Here is an 18,992-nt window from a genome sequence, read left to right as displayed (position 1 = left end):
TGGAACAGACAGGGCCCCTGCTGTAGCAGATCCTGTCTGAGCGGTAGAGGCCATGGGTCCTCTGATATTATTTCTTGAAGTTCTGGGTACCAAGCTCTTCTTGGCCCATCCGGAACCACGAGTATCGTTCTTACTCCTCGTTTTCTTATTATTCTCAGTACCTTTGGTATGAGAGGCAGAGGAGGGAATACATAAACCGACTGGTACACCCACGGTGTCACTAGAGCGTCCACAGCTATTGCCTGAGGGTCCCTTGACCTGGCGCAATATCTAGTTTTTTGTTTAGGCGGGACGCCATCATGTCCACCTGTGGCCTTTCCCAACGGTTTACCAACAGTTGGAAGACTTCTGGATGAAGTCCCCACTCTCCCGGGTGTCGGTCGTGTCTGCTGAGGAAGTCTGCTTCCCAGTTGTCCACTCCCGGAATGAACACTGCTGACAGTGCTAAGACGTGATTTTCCGCCCATCGGAGAATCCTTGTGGCTTCTGCCATCGCCATCCTGCTTCTTGTGCCGCCCTGTCGGTTTACATGGGCGACTGCCGTGATGTTGTCTGATTGGATCAGTACCGGCTGGTTTTGAAGCAGAGGCCTTGCCAGACTTAGGGCATTGTAAATGGCCCTCAGTTCCAGAATATTTATGTGTAGGGACGACTCCTGACTTGACCAAAGTCCTTGGAAATTTCTTCCCTGTGTGACTGCCCCCCAGCCTCGAAGGCTGGCATCCGTGGTTACCAGGACCCAGTCCTGTATGCCGAATCTGCAGGCCCTCTTGAAGATCAGCACTCTGCAGCCACCACAGTAGAGATACCCTGGTCCTTGGAGACAGGGTTATTAGCCGATGCATCTGAAGATGCGATTCCGACCACTTGTCCAAGAGGTCCCACTGAAAGGTTCTTGCATGGAACCTGCCGAATGGAATTTTGCTTCGTAAGAAGCTACCATTTTTCCCAGGACTCGTGTGCAGTGATGCACCGATACCTGTTTTGGTTTCAGGAGGTCTCTGACTAGAGATGACAGCTCCTTGGCTTTCTCCTGCGGGAGAAACACTTTTTATCTGTTCTGTGTCCAGAACCATCCCCAGGAACAGCAGGCGCGTGGTAGGAACCAGCTGTGACTTTGGAATGTATAGAATCCATCCGTGCTGTTGTAGCACTTCCCGAGATAGTGCTACTCCGACCACCAACTGCTCCATGGACCTCGCCTTTATAAGGAGATCGTCCAAGTACGGGATAATTAAAAACTCCCTTTTTTCGAAGGAGTATCATCATTTCTGCCATTACCTTGGTAAAGACCCTCGGTGCCGTGGACAGTCCAAACGGCAGTGTTTGGAATTGGTAATGGCAATCCTGTACCACAATCTGAGGTACTCCTGGCGAGGATGCTAAATGGGGACATGTAGGTAAGCATCCTTGATGTCCAGGGATACCATGTAATCCCCCTCCTCCAGGCTTGCAATAACCGCCCTGAGCGATTCCATCTTGAACTTGAATTTTTTTATGTATGTGTACAAGGATTTCAAATTTAAAATGGGTCTCACCGAACCGTCCGGTTTCGGTACCACAAACAGTGTGGAATAGTAACCCCGTCCTTGTTGAAGTAGGGGCACCTTGACTATCACCTGCTGGGAATACAGCTTGTGAATTTGCCTCTAGCACAGCCTCCCTGCCTGAAGGAGTTGTCGGCAAGGCAGATTTGAGGAAACGGCGGGGGGGAGACGCCTCGAATTCCAACCTGTACCCCTGAGATACTACTTGAAGGATCCAGGGATCCACCTGTGAGCGAGCCCACTGATCGCTGAAATTTTTGAGGCGGCCCCCCACCGTACCTGGCTACGCCTGTGGAGCCCCCGCGTCATGCGGTGGACTCAGAGGAAGCGGGGGAAGAATTTTGATTCTGGGAACTGGCTGACTGGTGCAGCTTTTTCCCTCTTCCCTCGTCTCTGTGCAGAAAGGAAGCGCCTTTGACCCGCTTGCTTTTCTGAAGCCGAAAGGACTGTACCTGATAATACAGTGCTTTCTTAGGCTGTGAGGAAACCTGAGGTAAAATTTCTTCTTCCCAGCTGTTGCTGTGGATACGAGGTCCCAGAGACCATCCCCAAACAATTCCTCACCCTTATAAGGCTCTATGTGCCTTTTAAAGTCAGCATCACCTGTCCAGTGTCGGGTCTCTATACCCCCCTGACAGAATGGCCATTGCATTAATTCTGGATGCCAGCCGGCAAAATATCCCTCTGTGCATCCCTCATATATAAGATGACGACTTATGTTCGCAAAATAGTATCCCTGTTTGACAGGGTTACAGACCACGCTGCAGCAGCACTATCTGCAGGTCTCAGTCTAGTACCTGAGTGTGTAAATACAGACTTCAGGATAGCCTCCTGCTTTTTATCAGCAGGTACCTTCAAAGTGGCCGTATCCTAAGACGGCAGTGCCACCTTTTTTGACAAATGTGTGAGCGCCTTTTCCACCCTAGGGGATATCTCCCAGCGTAACTTATTCTCTGGCGGGAAAAGGTACGCCATCAGTAACTTTTTAGAAATTACCAGTTTCTTATCGGGGGAACCCACGCTTTTTTACACTTCATTCACTCATTTGATGGGGGAACAAAACACTGCCTGCTTTTTCTCCCCAAACATAAAACCCTTTTTTAGTGGTACTTGGGTTAATGTCAGAAATGTGTAACACATTTTTTATTGCCGGGATCATGTAACGGATGTTCCTAGTGGATTGTGTATATGTCTCAACCTCGTCGACACTGGAGTCAAACTCCGTGTCGACATCTGTGTCTGCCATCTGAGGGAGCGGGCGTTTTTGAGCCCCTGATGGCCTTTGAGACGCCTGGGCAGGCGCGGGCTGAGAAGCCGGCTGTCCCATAGCTGTTACGTCATCCAGCCTTTTATGTAAGGAGTTGACACTGTCGGTTAATACCTTCCACCTATCCATCCACTCTGGTGTCGGCCCACAGGGGGCGACATCCCATTTATCGGCATCTGCTCCCCCTCCACATAAGCCTCCTCATCAAACATGTCGACACAGCCATACCGACACACCACACACACACAGGGAATGCTCTGACTGAGGACAGGACCCCACACAGCCCTTTGGGGAGACAGAGAGAGAGAGTATGCCAGCACACACCAGAGCGCTATATAATGTAGGGATAAACACTATCACTGAGTGAATTTTCCCCAATAGCTGCTTGTATAAACAATATTGCGCCTAAATTTAATGCCCCCCCTCTCTTTTTAACCCTTTGAGCCTGAAAACTACAGGGGAGAGCCTGGGGAGCTGTCTTCCAGCTACACTGTGAAGAGAAAATGGCGCCAGTGTGCCGAGGGAGATAGCTCCGCCCCTTTTTCGCGGACTTTTCTCCCGCTTTTTTATGGATTCTGGCAGGGGTAATTATCACATATATAGCCTCTGGGGCTATATATTGTGATTATTTTGCCAGCCAAGGTGTTTTTATTGCTGCTCAGGGCGCCCGCCCACAGCGCCCTGCACCCTCAGTGACCGGAGTGTGAAGTGTGTATGAGGAGCAATGGCGCACAGCTGCAGTGCTGTGCGCTACCTTGGTGAAGACAGAAGTCTTCTGCCGCCGATTTTCCGGACCATCTACATGCTTCTGGCTCTGTAAGGGGGACGGCGGCGCGGCTCCGGGAACGAACACCAAGGACGGGTCCTGCGGTCGATCCCTCTGGAGCTAATGGTGTCCAGTAGCCTAAGAAGCCCAAGCTAGCTGCAAGCAGGTAGGTTCGCTTCTTCTCCCCTTAGTCCCTCGTTGCAGTGAGCCTGTTGCCAGCAGGTCCCACTGTAAAATAAAAAACCTAACATATACTTTCTTTCTAGGAGCTCAGGAGAGCCCCTAGTGTGCATCCAGCTCGGCCGGGCACAGAAATCTAACTGAGGTCTGGAGGAGGGGCATAGAGGGAGGAGCCAGTGCACACCAGATAGTACCTAATCTTTCTTTTAGAGTGCCCAGTCTCCTGCGGAGCCCGTCTATTCCCCATGGTCCTTACGGAGTTCCCAGCATCCACTAGGACGTCAGAGAAATATGTGGTATTAACCCAATTAATGTTTATTGGTCTTATGGTAATTACCTTTGTTTTATTATGTGCTTTTTAAGATTTTAAATATAATTAGTAATAAATCAACAATTTGCATCAAAACAGCAGTCGGTTACCTCATATTTTTGTGCGCTTTAACTTATTTTTTCTTGTTTGCATATTGCATTTTGGGTGGATTCCAGGTCCACATTGGGAAGGCAGCCGAATATAGGTTGTCCTCTCTCTCTTTTTATAGAGATTCAGTACATATATATAGCGCCAGACACTTTGGTTTAATGCAAACAAATGCAAGAGAACCTTTTTGCGGGTATCTTGGGGGATGTAGTGGACTAATAGACAAAATGAATTGCTATTCTGACTCGTGCATATTCACTGTGCGCGACAAGTTCAGGTGCAACTGCGGCATCTAGCCCGGGGTACAAGGATGGACTGGGGCCGGGAAGCAGCAGTGGCATGTCCTTGTGCATGGGGGGGCACAGCTCATGGGGTATGCCAACGAGTCAGGGAGGGCCTAGTCTTGTGGCACGCCGTGGGCGGCATGGAGAGGGGTGGGTGGCAAGCAGGGAGAGAGTGCTTGGCTAGCCCTGCTCTCTGATCCTCATTCAGATCCCATTAGATCTGTGTCCTGATGTGCAAAGTTTAAAGCTCACCTGCCAACTGACTTCTGGCTTTCAAAGTGAGACAGTCATCAACACACCTAAACAGCAGCTGACCCAGGTTAAAGGTAAATGATCTCATGTGTGATTATGAGAGAGAGATATGATCACAAATGGGCCAATAAAAAATTAACCCTATATATATATATATATATATTTATACATACATACAGTGGTGCAAGTAGAAAAAATTTGTTAATGGTACTGTGTGCGCGCCAAAATTGGTGTAGCCAAAGGGGGCATGACCAATGGAAATGGGGGCGTGATACACATATGGGGGCCAGATACACATATGACCCCAAGAGTGCAGTGCCAGATACACATATGCCCCAATAGTGCCAGATACACATATGCCTCCAGTAGTGCAGTGCCAGATACACATATGCCCCCACAGTGCCAGATACACATATGCCCACACAGTGCCAGATACACATATGCCCCCATAGTGCCAGATACACATATGCGCCCACAGTGACAGATTTGTCTCCACAGTGCAGATATGCCCCCACAGTGCCAGATACACATATGCCCCCATGGTGCCAGATTTGCCCCCACATGCCAGATATGCCCCAACTGTGCCAGATACAAATATGTCCACACAGTGCCAGATACACAGACTATTATAGAGTACACTGTGTGCTACCAGAATTCAAGCTAAAGGGGCACCAGGAGTTCTAAATAGGAGAAATAGTTTATTTTGGCAGCACTAAATTGCCTACAGCTCCAGTGAACACTATAACTTACAAGTAATAATTCTTTAGCCCAACATACATGAGGTGAAGTATTGATGCTGCGTTGATAGCGGTGATCCCCCCACACTGTGGAGCTGCTGTAAAGATGGCCATCAGAAAGGTCCTCATTGGCTTCTCCTTTTAAGCTTCATACACCCAGGAAGACTGGGTTTGCTTCAGTGGGAGAAGCAAACCCAGCCCCCCTGTCTCTCCAGATCCATCAGCGTCCTATTGCCTACAAATGGAGGAGGTGGAAAACAGCAGCCGGGAAGAGATGTCAGCGCGAGGGGGGCTGATACAGCAGGCTGTCAGTGCGCCGGGGGTGTGGCGTCACTGTGCAGCACAGGGAGTCACGTGACGCGATGCTGAGCTCCGGCGTGCTCCAGCGAATCTATTGACAAAATAAATGTGCATTTGAACCTGTGCTTGGCAGGCAGAGGGCCACGGAAAGCAGATCAGCGGACCACGGGTTGAAGACCCCTGGTCTAAATAGCAGTCTTGGGGGTAAATTTACTAAAGCTTCTAAAACAGAGAATTGGTGATGTTGCCCATTGCAACCAATCAGATGCAGTCAATCATTTCTCTACTGCCTTTTAGAAAATGATAGACAGCATCTGAATTCTCTGTTTTAGAAGCTTTAATAAATGTACCTTTTGGACTCAAGACCTGTTTAAAATAAGTACAGGGTTCACTAACTTGAAGCTAACAGGAAACATTCTGCAGAATGCAAATATGCAAAATAATTTCTGCAAAAAACTTTATGCATTATTTACAGTTAATTAAATCTGTGTTCCCCGGATAACAATAAGTCTGTCCAAAAAAAATTGCAAAAACAATACCCAGCACTCTTATAACTAAACCATGGAATATTTGAATGTGAAAAATCTGTGTAAATAATGCAGCCAAAAACAATAAATCTGAAAGTCGCAGAAACGTCTGAATAGAAGGTGTAAGAGTTATCCAAGCTTCTGATATTGCTTGCACAGACTGAAAGTAAATTGCAGGTGCACTGTGCATAATTATTCACTGGTTGCAGGATGATTAAATCAAACGCGGGTCTACTCAGCACAGCGTTCACTGTAACATGATATAATGTGATATAACACCTGCTACAGTACCTTCATTCGCTACATCAACTAAACTGCAGCTGAGGACAGGATAGGCTACGATTCCACCACTATGGTGAACATGTACTAAGCAGTGATAAAGGTGGAGAAGTGAGCCAGTGGAGTAGTTGCCCCTGGCAACCAATCAGCACTGACGTAACATTTCTAATTTGCATACTATACAATTGTACGGAGCAGCTGATTGGTTGCCATGGGCAACTTCTCCACTTTTATCACTGCTTAGTACATGTCGCTCTCTGTCCCCACAACTGTGTATCTCTGGCAATGCTGCAAAGGAATAGCCCATATGCCTTTAACCCGTACCTCCCAACTGTCCCCATTTTTGTGGGACAGTCCTGTTTTTTTGGGACTGTCATGCTGATCCTCCCGCGGGCCGCTGTGTCCCGTGTAGGGATGGCCATCGACCATCCATGATTCCTAATCATCGATGGTTTTTGGCCGATGTACAATACTTTTGCCATCGATGGGGAGAGAACCAGATGGTTTCCCTCCATCGATGGCATGGCATAACCAAATATTTTTAACTAGGTGCCAGGATATGGAGCATAGCTCCGCCCCCGACACCCATGCCCTGACACACACAATGAGATAAGAAGATGCTTTTAATTGTCTTTCATTGAGAACGTGGTGTTAATTGGGCGAGAAGTTAATTACTGTAGAGAGTAAGAAAGAGCCTGGCGACCTCTTACATAGAGTTTAGAAGAACTATTATGGAACAAGTGATCGGAGATGAACCAGTAGGTATAGTAAATAAGAGATGCAGCCTATTTAACCACAGACATGCAGTGAAGTAAAATAACAATATAACTTTACAGCCATCTTCCCAAGTTAATGACAGAAGTCTATGTTACAAATATTAACAAATGTGATGCAAGGAGTGTGTGTGTGTGTATACACAGTATAAATATATATATATATAAACATATATAATATATACAAACAGAAAATTCAGCACTCACCATAGCAAGAGATATACATATATATATATATATATATATTGAATACAGGTGCCCTGCACTCGCTGCAGACTGTAGGTAAACCCGGGTGCCCTCCACAATTAATAAAAGTATAAGCAAACAAGAACGCAGCGGCACTCTGGGATTTGATGAAAGTGTAGAAAAAACTTTATTGAAAAAAAAAAAGTCACATAAAGCCAACGTTTCGGGGCCCGTAGCCCCTTTGTCAAGGCGTGAATGTCTTGACAAAGGGGCTATGGGCCCCGAAACGTTGGCTGTATGTGATGTTTTTTCCATAAAGTTTTTTCTATACTTTTATCAAATCCCGGAGTGCCGCTGCGTTCTTGCTTGCTTACAGTATATATATATATATAGTGGTGCACAAACAAAAATGGGACAATCTTGAACTCATGTTTTATTGTTCTAGAGAAATTGTTCCATTTGTAATAGTGTATCAGTGTGAGTGCATTATTTCTTTGGAAGCTGTGCATCATGACAATGTGTGTATTGAAGGGTGAGATTAGCATTGCGACACAGGGTCCTTGTGCCACGCCACTGGTCCTCATACAATACGCCAATTAGCCGCAGGGTAAGGTGCTCAGCACAACTGTCCTCTATGTGTACCAAGGAGCTCACATTCATTTTAAAAGACAGCGCTATTGCCAGGCTAACTGCATGTGTATTACCTATACCTACTTAGTGTGTTCTTAGTAGTGTCTGACAGTGTTCTCATCACATTCTATACCCAAAAACCTATTGTACAATGCCGATTATCCAAATTAATAGGGGCAGAGAGTAGCTTGGATAATCATTTGTTTGGGGGTGATAATTGGGCATAAATGCTGAGGGGTAATGTTATAAGTTTACGATACAGCCATCCATCTGATTGCACGCGCTCGCAATCTAAATCCCGGTGGGGGGTGGCAATGCGGCGTTGGGGAGGTGCGGCTCGGACAACGGAGGCATGTTTGGACCATTTGTGAGAAAGGCCGAGGAGGCTGCATGGCGTCACATGCAGCCATTGCGACCCAAAACATGGTGGATCGGCAACTGCCTTCGTAGCCTAGGGACTACCCTTAAGATGCGAGCGCATCGCTGTTTGGCGAAGCGCTCGTATGTTTATGGGGGATGGACCCAGCATGTGGGGCAGCCTTCCGCATGCTAGAGAAAGAAGTTGTAGTTTTGCGAAATGTCGCAAAACTATAACTCATGCTGAATCGGGCCCTGTGTTAGAAGTCTACATCAAGGATGGGATGTACAGTACAGTATGTATCATAGTCATAAGACATTGTAAGAAGATGTAAATATGAAATACAGTGATATTGGTATCATATACTTATAGTAGATATATGCTATACTAACAAAATCAGGGAAATATAAATATGCAAATATTAATAAATAAACCCACCAAAGAAATTAACTTATAAAGTTTCCTACACGTTAATTTTGGAGAGTAAGGGAAAGTTCCTTTATGTGTAAAGCAACTGGTGGCGGTGCATACAAAGGGGACCATGGGGGTCATTGCACTCACAGGGCAAATGTGCTATGTGCCAAGCACCATCTGCACCACCCTTGTTATGTCCCTGCACGTGGGCGCGACTAGTTTCAATTGCAATACGGCTGCATGTGTAGACCATTTGCAGCAAATATGTGGGGAGACATATCTGTAAATAATGGATTGTTAGCAGAGAACTTGCATTTTTCTAGTAAATACTCCATCCACACTAAAGCCCAATGTGTAGGTGGCTGTTCTACTTCCCTGCCTGGTGAATGGGGAACCCAGCTCCTTCCAGCTGCAACCTGCTGCCATTCTTTCCTTTTTCTTTATGTTTTTTCCCTGCCTATGACATTTTACCTTTCTCTGTAAGTGGCGGCAGATAAAGCACTAGTGCAGGCAGCGCCTTGCGAAATCCCTCGCCGCCCCGTCTCCCAATTACCGAGAATTCATCCCCACTAATGAAACAAGCAGAAAGGAATGAGATGAAAGACGGGGAGCAGAGCAGGCTCAGAGGCTGCCAAGACCATCAAAGGCTATTTTTTTGTTTTAATTCCTAAAATAACAAACCTTTTAGCTTAGCCAGACTTTTAACTCCTTGGTGACGCCAACACTGGCCACAAAGCAGCTCCGTCATCTCACTGCTAGTCAGCGTGCTGACCTGTAAGCTGAAATGTTCAGGACATTACTCAGCCGGCTGGTGCTGGGGGGGGTCATTAACCTCTTCAATGCTGCCAGAGGGTCCAGCTACGTGTGCAGACATTAAGACCAGATTTATCAAGCCTCAGAGAGTGATAAATAGCATGATGATGATAAAGTGCCAGTCAACTAGCTCCTAACTGTCATTTTTCAAACACAGCCTGTATCATGTCAGTTGGGAGCTGATTGGCTGGTACTTTATCACCAAGCAATTTATCACTCTCCAAGGTTTGATAAATGGAGGACTAACTATGTTATTCATAGGAGATAATCCTTATACAGAGGTGTGACTTGCCTTTGGTGACTGCTGAGTATATAGGAAATGTGTTGTGCGGTGACTGGGAACAGATTAATCGTCGGTAGCATTAAATTAACAGACTGGAAAATGCAAATGATGCATCTTACATTTGATAAAATAAATAGATAATAAATAAATCATGATCACACTTTATGTAGACTCACTAACAAACAGCAGCATCAATTGCATTGTGTAGCTTGTAATGAGTAGGTCGAAAAAACACCTAAGTTATTATACTAGGGAAACGCAGAGGAGGTTTCCAGTTGTCTGGAAACCCGGCGGTCAATTGCTGATATCAATACTACAGTAGCAGTAGTAGTAATATATAAAACTGTACTATGGGTCTAATTCTGTGTTGATCGCAGCAGCAAATTTGTTAGCAGTTGGGCAAAACCAAGTGCACTGCAGGGGGGGGGGGGCAGATATAACGTGCAGAGAGAGTTAGATTTGGGTGGGGTGTATTCAAACTGATATCTAAATTGCAGTGTAAAAATAAAGCAGCCAGTATTTACCCTGCACAGAAACAAAATAATACACCCAAATCTAACTCTCTCTGCAAATGTTATGTCTACCCCCCCCCCCCCCCCCCCGCAGTGCACATGGTTTTGCCCAATTGCTAACAAACTTGCTGCGATCAACTCAGTATTACCCCCTATATTACTAGAGCTGCAGCCACAACATTCAGTATAAGGGAGGTGCTACATTCTCCTACCATTCCGGCTGCATGTGTGGGTCTGAGCGCACAGTCAGCGCAGTGGACTAGAGAGCAGCTAACAGCATAAAGAGACAGGTATCTTATCAAGAGGTGGGAGAATGTGTTTTGTCTCCAATTTGTATTAAGAACTGGGGGATCTATTTGTGGTGGGCCCCTGCTCTCCCCCCTCAGGACTTGATAAAATGTGCCTCCTACGAATTGAATCGGCTCCAAATTTCCTGTGCCAGAGTCTTTGGTAGCTCCTGTGTGGTGCCCTCTTATTGAAAACATTACTAAAAAGATGGTGCCGCAGGTAAAGCATAGGTAGCCGCTTCACCGTAGTCAGTCCGGGGTCTGGGTATGCAGTGCATGGCCCCCTGGATCCAAGGGCCTGTGTGCACTGCAGCCATGATAGACACTCCACTACTGGAGACTGTCCCGATGTTCCACCCGCAGGAACATCGCTGCTCTGGCACACTTGCTCTAAAATCAATCATTTGGGCACCCCCACCACCACCACCACCACCTCTGCTACAAATCCTGCATTTGTCTCAGAGTAATGACAATCTCTTTGTGATTTTTTAAATTAAAACATACAGTATACAAAATGAACAAGAAGCTCGATAATCATCCTATCAATGTCTAGCTCTGTGATTTCACATAACAAATATACTGTAAGAGTAACACTCAACATCCTGGGCGGGATGTACTAAAGCCGAAAATGCGTCCAGAACGCTCAAAATCCTGTTTTTTAAGTTTTTGTCGCATTTTCATAAGTACCAAATTGAGGAATGCAATACATTCCGGAGCTGAGAGGGATCCAATGAGATCCCTCCCAGTACACCCCAGCCGGCCCATGCCACTCTGCGCATGCGCAAAAGGTCACCTGGGTCCTAAACCAGTAATTACATAGTAACATAGTAACATGGTTCCTGAGGTTGAAAAAAGACAATTTGTCCATCGAGTTCAACCTGTTAGTGATCTCCTACACTGTAATATTTTTAAGACTAATTTTAAGTGTGGTGAATGTTTGGCCGTTATGTCTATTCCTCTTTTTTTATTTTTTATTACTGTAGTGCATGATTTACCCACCATAACCCTGTATATCCTTATCCATTAGGTACTTATCTAGCCCATTTTTAAAAGTACCGTCCGAGTCCGCCATTACTACACTCTCAGGCAGGGAATTCCAAATACATATTGGGCCTAATCAGACCTGATCACTAGGCTGTGTTTTCGTACAGCGGGCGATCAGGTCTAAACTGTGCATGCTTATGCACCGCAATGCGCAGGCGCGTCGCACGGGTACAAAACGGATCGCCGCTCAGCAATAGGTTTGTGCGAAGAATCCATTCGCACGGCCGTTCGCAAGGAGATTGACAGGAAGAAGGCGTCTGTGGGTGTCAACTGACCGTTTTCTGGGAGGGGTTGGGAAAACGCAGGCGTGTCCAAGCGTTTGCAGGGAGGGTTCCTGACGTTAATTCCGGTCCTGGACAGGTTGATCCCAGCGGCTGAGTAAGTCCTGGGCTACTCAGAGACAGGGTTGTTTCTAGCCAATTTGGCTCCCAGTGCGAGATTTAAAAATGCGCCCCCCCATGACATAAAAAATGGGCCCCCACACACACACACCTAGATAAAAAAAACAACTTGCGCGCGCACCCGGCAAGGGGGTGTGGCCTCGTCTGAAAAGACTACCTCACAATCCAGTTTTTGACCCTGCTCCAACAGATCACGACCACCACAGGAAAAAAAAATTCTACCATATTAAGCCCCACACAGTAAGGCCCCCTGCACCATATTATGCCACACACTGCAATGCCCTTGATACATTAAATCCCCAAACTACGGCAGCCAAGAGTCCCCATTTCACACATTACGGCAGGTGTCCCCATTTTACACATTGAGAGAGAGAGAGAGAGAGAATACTTACAGAGGCGATTACCGCTCTTTGGCCCTCCTCACCAGTCGCTCCTCGCGCCGGCCTTTCCCTCTTCCTAACTTGGATCCCCCTTTGTACTCCGCTTGGGGGGGAGTTTCGCGGAGTGACGGGTTGCGTCGTGACGTAACGACGCAACCGCGTCATTCCGTGAAAGTCCGCCCCCCGAGCGGGTTACTAGGGGAGAAATAGGAGGGGGAAGCAGGGAGCCCGCCTGCCCCAAGAAACGGCCCTGCTCAGAGACTGCACAAAATCTGTTTGTACAGCTCTGCTACACTTGCAAACTGAAAATACACTCCCCTATCGGCGGCGACTATGCAAACGCAGGACTGCAAAAAAAACCCTAGCGAGCGATCAGGTTTGAATTAGGCTCATTGTCCTTAATGTGAAGAAACCTTTCCATCTCTGTGTGTGAAATCTCCTCTCCTCTAACCTAAGCGGGTGTCCACGTGTCCTCTGTGTTTTACCAAAAATAAATCCCCCGCTAGCTCTGTGTATTGTCCCCCTATATTTTCCTTCTATCTCAAAGGATTTTAATCTAAATTTTAAGTACATACTGGCATTATTAATGCTGTTATATCACCAATACGTGGCGGGATGTGTTGAACCACGGATGTGATGCTTGGTACACCCCACTCCTTGTCTGTTCCTTGGTTATTTCTTACAGTCCCACAAAGAGATCTAGCGCAGATGCGTCAGCGGAAAGACTCTGCTTCTCTAGGTATAGAGCTATCATGATGAAATAGAGGCTTCTGTACATACCGAGTCCAAAGTGAGCAACCGGCTCCATCTCACAAAGGTAACCAGATCCGCCATCGATGATTCTCAGATGGGCTCCACTTTTTTTCGTATACAGTACTACTTTTGCACCGCGGGCAAAAGCGCCATACTTGGTACGTGGAATTACTCTCAGCCAATTGTTTTTCAAGCCCTGAAAGAAACAGCAAACCAAAATATTTCACTAATTAAATTTTTTTTTAATGATTGAAAAATAAAACAAAAGAAAGGGGAAAAAAAAGTTTTTTCCAGAACACACAGTAGACGCATAAACGGCATGATTCTGAGTCTTGAGTATGTGTGCACACTTTTCTGCCTCCCTGCTGTCTTAGGCTAATGCCATCTATGCCGATTATCCATCTGCCTTCACGCAGAGGGCAGCGCCACCGCTCTTTTTCCATCAGCAGTTCACAAACTTAAGTTAAAAGTTGCTGACCAGGTTGGAAGTGCGGGACGCATGGCGCAGTCAGGTGGGCAGAGTGTGGGATGTGATTCCACACTCGACATTGTAAAGGAGGGGGCGGAGCTACACTGACACAATTCAGAGCAAATCGCATCATTTAGGCGCGCGGACCACCCACTCGCCCATTTTCCGGACATCTGGGAAAGCCACCCAAGATGTGGGTGGGTTAAGTATGAAATGGACTGTTCGGCCTCAGTCAGCCACTCAAATCATTCTTGTAACCATTGCATGCTCTGTGTTTTTGACCCCCTTCCCCCCTCCCCTTTAATTAAATATGGCAGACGCCTGCTCAGAAGACTCTGGCACAATAATCCCAGTGATTTCTTTGGCACTTTTAAAATGAATTAAAGTATCTATTTCCCATGCAGAATGTGCTGAAACTATGCAAGCTATTATCTTTGCAGAAATTGATTTTCTGTTATTAATGTGAAAAACATTTTTTTCGAGAACAAAGTACTGTAGTGCAATTAGGGACAAGTTATATTGTTCTCTGCTTTATCGATTCAGAGTATCCGTGTGTGCTGGTTGGAGCCCTGCCTGCCTACGCGGCCACGACGTGACCCCGGATAATTTCTCCTGATTCAACCATGGAGTATGCTTGGCTACACCACAAACACTTTGCTTCACTAATTACTTATAACACAGCTACTCGCTGCTTTGCAGCCCAGACTAAAATTGCAAGGCTGATAGAGAAAATATACAATGGCCCTCATTCCGAGTTGATCGCTCGTTATTTTTCATCGCATCGCAGTGAAATTTCGCTTAGTGCGCATGCGCAATAGTCGCACTGCGACTGCGCCAAGTAACTTTGCTATGAAGATAGTTTTTTTACTCACGGCTTTTTCTTCGCTCCGGCGATCGTAGTGTGATTGACAGGAAATGGGTGTTACTGGGCGGAAACACGGCGTTTTAGGGGCGTGTGGATGAAAACGCTACCGTTTCCGGAAAAAACGCAGGAGTGTCCGGAGAAACGGGGGAGTGTCTGAGCGAACGCTGGGTGTGTTTCTGACGTCAATCCAGGAACGAGAAGCACTGAACTGATCGCACAGGCAGAGTAAGTGTGGAGCTACTCTAAAACTGCTAAGTAGTTTGTGATCGCAATAATGCGAATACATCGGTCGCAATTTTAGGATGCTAAGATACACTCCCAGTAGGCGTAGGCTTAGCGTGTGTAACTCTGCTAAATTCGCCTTGCGACCGATCAACTCGGAATGAGGGCCAATGTAATAATTACTGTAGCGCACACATCTGGTTGCTGGGTAACATTTTATACACATGAACAGCCATGTACTGCAAGGGCCGGGTTCAGACGCAGCAGCGATGTTGGATGCAGAGGAGCGATGTTTTTCTGTCTGCATGTGATGCACAGTGTAAACAGTAGATATTTCCCTTTTGCAGTGAGAAGCAATCGGGAAAGAAAGAAGTAAACCTCTTTTTTGGGGACACTCTTATTAAATAAATACAGATAAAATTTAACTTTTAATTGATATTCAATAAAAATTCATATGAACGGATCTTGATAAATTTCTCAAACAAAAGAATATATATATATATATATATATATATATATATGTAAAATATTATTGACTGAATCTCCTTTAATATCAATATTGTGTATCAGTCAGGGTGAAAAATATTTTTAATATGCATAAATATAGCATTCATTAGTATAATACTTTTTTATCTGTAACACTTCCAGGCACCCATAAATTCTCCTCAGTATATCCTGTAAGGGAATCAAATGTATGTGCATAGTTCCCACATGTATATTTCATTTATAAACAATTTCAAAGAGGAGAAGCTGAGGCTTTTATATTTTGTCTATGCACGGCAGGTATCCCTCTAAGAACACATTCCATATATACTTAATGACTTGCGATTGGCGTATTCCTAAAATGATTTGTTCGCATATGAATATCCAAATCCGTTACCATTGTGTATAAGGGAGACCTCTAATTCCTCTAATATACTCTACATAGACATCGTATACTGTATATTCATTGCAACAAACTGATACATTGCACTGCCTCCCATCACTCATTTTTTGTTTTATAGGCATACAGTATATAAACAGACAATGTCACAGTGGGTTCTACACATGTCTATACCCTATGTACACATAATTACCAATTTTCCGTCAATATTTTAAATTCACTCTGTTCTCTACTCTGTGCTGTATGCACATATGATATTCTGTGTCAATTCTACTTAGTTTTTCAGCTGTTACCCTTGACTTAAGGTGGGTACACACTCGTAGATATATCTGCCGATCAACTGATCAGCAGATATATCTATGGACGGATTGGGCAGTGTGCTGTGCATACACACTGCCCGATCCGCCGGGGACTGACGTCATGAACTGGGCGGGCGTATACACACGGCCGCCCAGTTCAGCTGTCAATAACCGCCGGCTGCCGCAGCACGCCAATATATGGGTAGATATATTGGCCGTCGGCTATGCTGCGGGGCCGGCGCGATACGTCTGTGAACGACGGAGTTCACAGACGTATCGTCCGTACACACTGGCCGACGGACCCGCGATATATCGGCCGTTCAAGAGAATGGCCAATATATCGGCCAGTGTGTACCCACCTTTAGTCTGCAACAATGTTTATATAATGTGTCACTTCACTGTATCACAATAAACATTGTACATGTAACAATAATACTTTTCAGCTTGGTGCACAGAGTAAGATGAAAAACAAAAGGAATGTGCTTAATTTCCCACTAACCTCTACTGTCCGCCATGTGCAGCGTACTGCAGTGAATGGGAGATGAGAGGGTCAAAGGGTAAGCACAGGGTGAAAGAGATTTTAGAGCCGTTTCTGCTGTCAGCTTGCAGTGCGGTTAAGGTGCCCTGTTATCCGATGACATTGCAGGGTCACAGTGTGCCTGTGGCCCAATTATGTACATAGTGAGGGCTTGATTCATAGTTGTACACATAATTACTGCTTATTGGCCCAGGAGGCTCCTTGTATATATAGATGCCTCCTGCCGGCTCCTATGATTCGCTGCTGCATATGAGGACACGCATGAACATCGTTCATTGAAGTAACCCTCAGGTTACGCTGGAAAACTGGTGTTTTTACTTAGGCGGGGACAGGAAATCTGCACCAGACCCTCGCCTTGGCGCTTCCAGAAAACAGGGAAGACACACACCCACTTTTGGAAATGCTGCCCAGTGCCACCCCCTCCCACGCCCCCAAATGGCAGCAGCCTGTCAATCAGGCTCTGGTTTAGGGGGACCTGCGTGCTATAGTCATGCGCAGTCCTCCCAACATTGTAGTTGTATGCAAACCCTCAGGCCCTTAGCTGCAGCACCACATTGGATGGACGGAAGCAGAAATGTATTACCTAAATACTGTAGATTCTCTATACCACACCCACCTGCAGCTGCCATAGGACAGGAGCAAGTTTAGATGGTGTGTCAGTCTAAAGACCCACCAAGCAGCACTGACCTATGGTGATGGAAATTGGCTGAGAAGGTTCTGGATAGTATCTTTGATAGATGTATACACATATATGAACCCAAAGGTTCATGTGGCTATTATACAAGGGGCAGCATTATATACGCTGCAATTTAGTGAGTTTTGACTTTATTAGAATAATAGAAAGATGATAGTTATACGTTCTAATACTTATTTTGTATTATTGTAATCCTTTTTATAGAAAAACTCTGGAGTATACAAGACTATGACAGGGGCATTGCTTCCCCTTCCTACCCTGACCACACGTCACTGCCAAGCAGTATGGGCCTTAAGATTCACAAAGTAGTATGGATCTAAAGACGCACCAAGCAGTATGGGTCTAAAGACGCACCAAGCAGTATGGGTCTAAAGACGCACAAAGCAGTATGGGTCTAAAGACGCACCAAGCAGTATGAATCTAAAGACTCACCAAGCAGTATGAATCTAAAGACTCACCAAGCAGTAGGAGTTTAAAGATGCACAAAGCAGTATGGGTCTAAACACTCACCAAGTAGTATGGGTCTAAACACTCACCAAGTAGTATGGGTCTAAACACTCACCAAGTAGTATGGGTCTAAACACTCACCAAGTAGTATGGGTCTAAACACTCACCAAGCAGTATGGGTCTAAAGGTGCACTCAGCAGTATGGGTCTAAAGACGCATCAAGCAGTATGGTTCTAAAGTAGCACAAAGCAGTATAGGTCTAAACTTCTTTTAGAACCATACTTTAGACTCTAAAGACTCACCAAGCAGTATGGGTCTAAACACTCACCAAGCAGTATGGGTCTAAAACCTCACCAAGCAGTATGAGTCTAAAGGTGCCCTGAGCAGTATGGGTCTAAAGACTCACTGAGCGGTATGGGTCTAGAGATGCACCAAGCTATATGGTTCTAGAGATGCACCAAGCAGTATGGATCTAAAAATTCACAAAGCAGTATTGGTCTAAAGACGCATTAAGCAGAACGGGTCTAGAGATGCATTAAGCAGTATGGGACTAGAGATGAACCAAGCAGTATGGGTCTAGAGATGCACCAAGCAGTATGGATCTAGAGATGCACCATGCAGTATGGGTCTAGAGATGCACCATGAAGTATGGGTCTAGATGCACCAAGCACCAAGAAGTAGTCTCAGTCCTGGCACATTCAGATGCACAAATGTACAGTAGGAAGGGCTTTGTAGTATTACAGGCATAAAGTTAGTTTACACAGTATGTCCACTAATATACAATAGGTATGGGATCTCCAGTAATCCAAAAAGACCTTTAGACCAGAAATAGATAAGTAATTTCTGCCACTCACAGCAATTATCTTCAGACTTGATCCGCAAGTGCATAGACTGCAGCAGAAATGCTACATAGAATAATGGAATTTCATATCATTCATGCATGGTGGGCCATATTATAAAAATCCAATATTTGGAAAAGGCCAGGCATTGTGTTATAGAGATCCCACTGCTGTATTAATATTCTGCATGCTATGCACTAAATGACTGTGTTCTAGTAAGTAATAACAAGGTCTCACCTGCCGCCCCTGATACACAGATATAGGCTGCGCCATTGACTCTCCATGAGACAGGATAAGATCTAGCATGCCGTCTCCATCAAAATCAGTCACAGCGCCCCCTAGTTG

The 18,992-nt window shown here is 45.6% G+C and overlaps 1 protein-coding gene across 5 annotated transcripts in view; it reads right to left on the bottom strand.

Annotated features, from left to right (window-relative positions):
• CRTAC1 (cartilage acidic protein 1) overlaps positions 1–18,992 on the bottom strand; it is a 1,057,458-nt gene that overhangs the window by 41,317 nt on the left and 997,149 nt on the right. For all 5 annotated transcript variants that reach the window (XM_063962302.1, XM_063962305.1, XM_063962306.1 and 2 more), the window contains 2 exons: positions 18,885–18,985; positions 13,419–13,587 (listed from right to left, as the gene is read on the bottom strand). In XM_063962302.1, coding sequence (XP_063818372.1) covers positions 13,419–13,587; positions 18,885–18,985 — 270 coding nt within the window. The remainder of the gene's footprint in view (positions 1–13,418; positions 13,588–18,884; positions 18,986–18,992) is intronic.

This window comes from Pseudophryne corroboree, chromosome 3 (genome assembly GCF_028390025.1).
Source record: "Pseudophryne corroboree isolate aPseCor3 chromosome 3, aPseCor3.hap2, whole genome shotgun sequence".
Taxonomy (NCBI): Eukaryota; Metazoa; Chordata; class Amphibia; order Anura; family Myobatrachidae; genus Pseudophryne; species Pseudophryne corroboree.
Note: the sequence above shows the minus strand (reverse complement) of the source record. Positions and strands in the feature narration are given on the sequence as shown.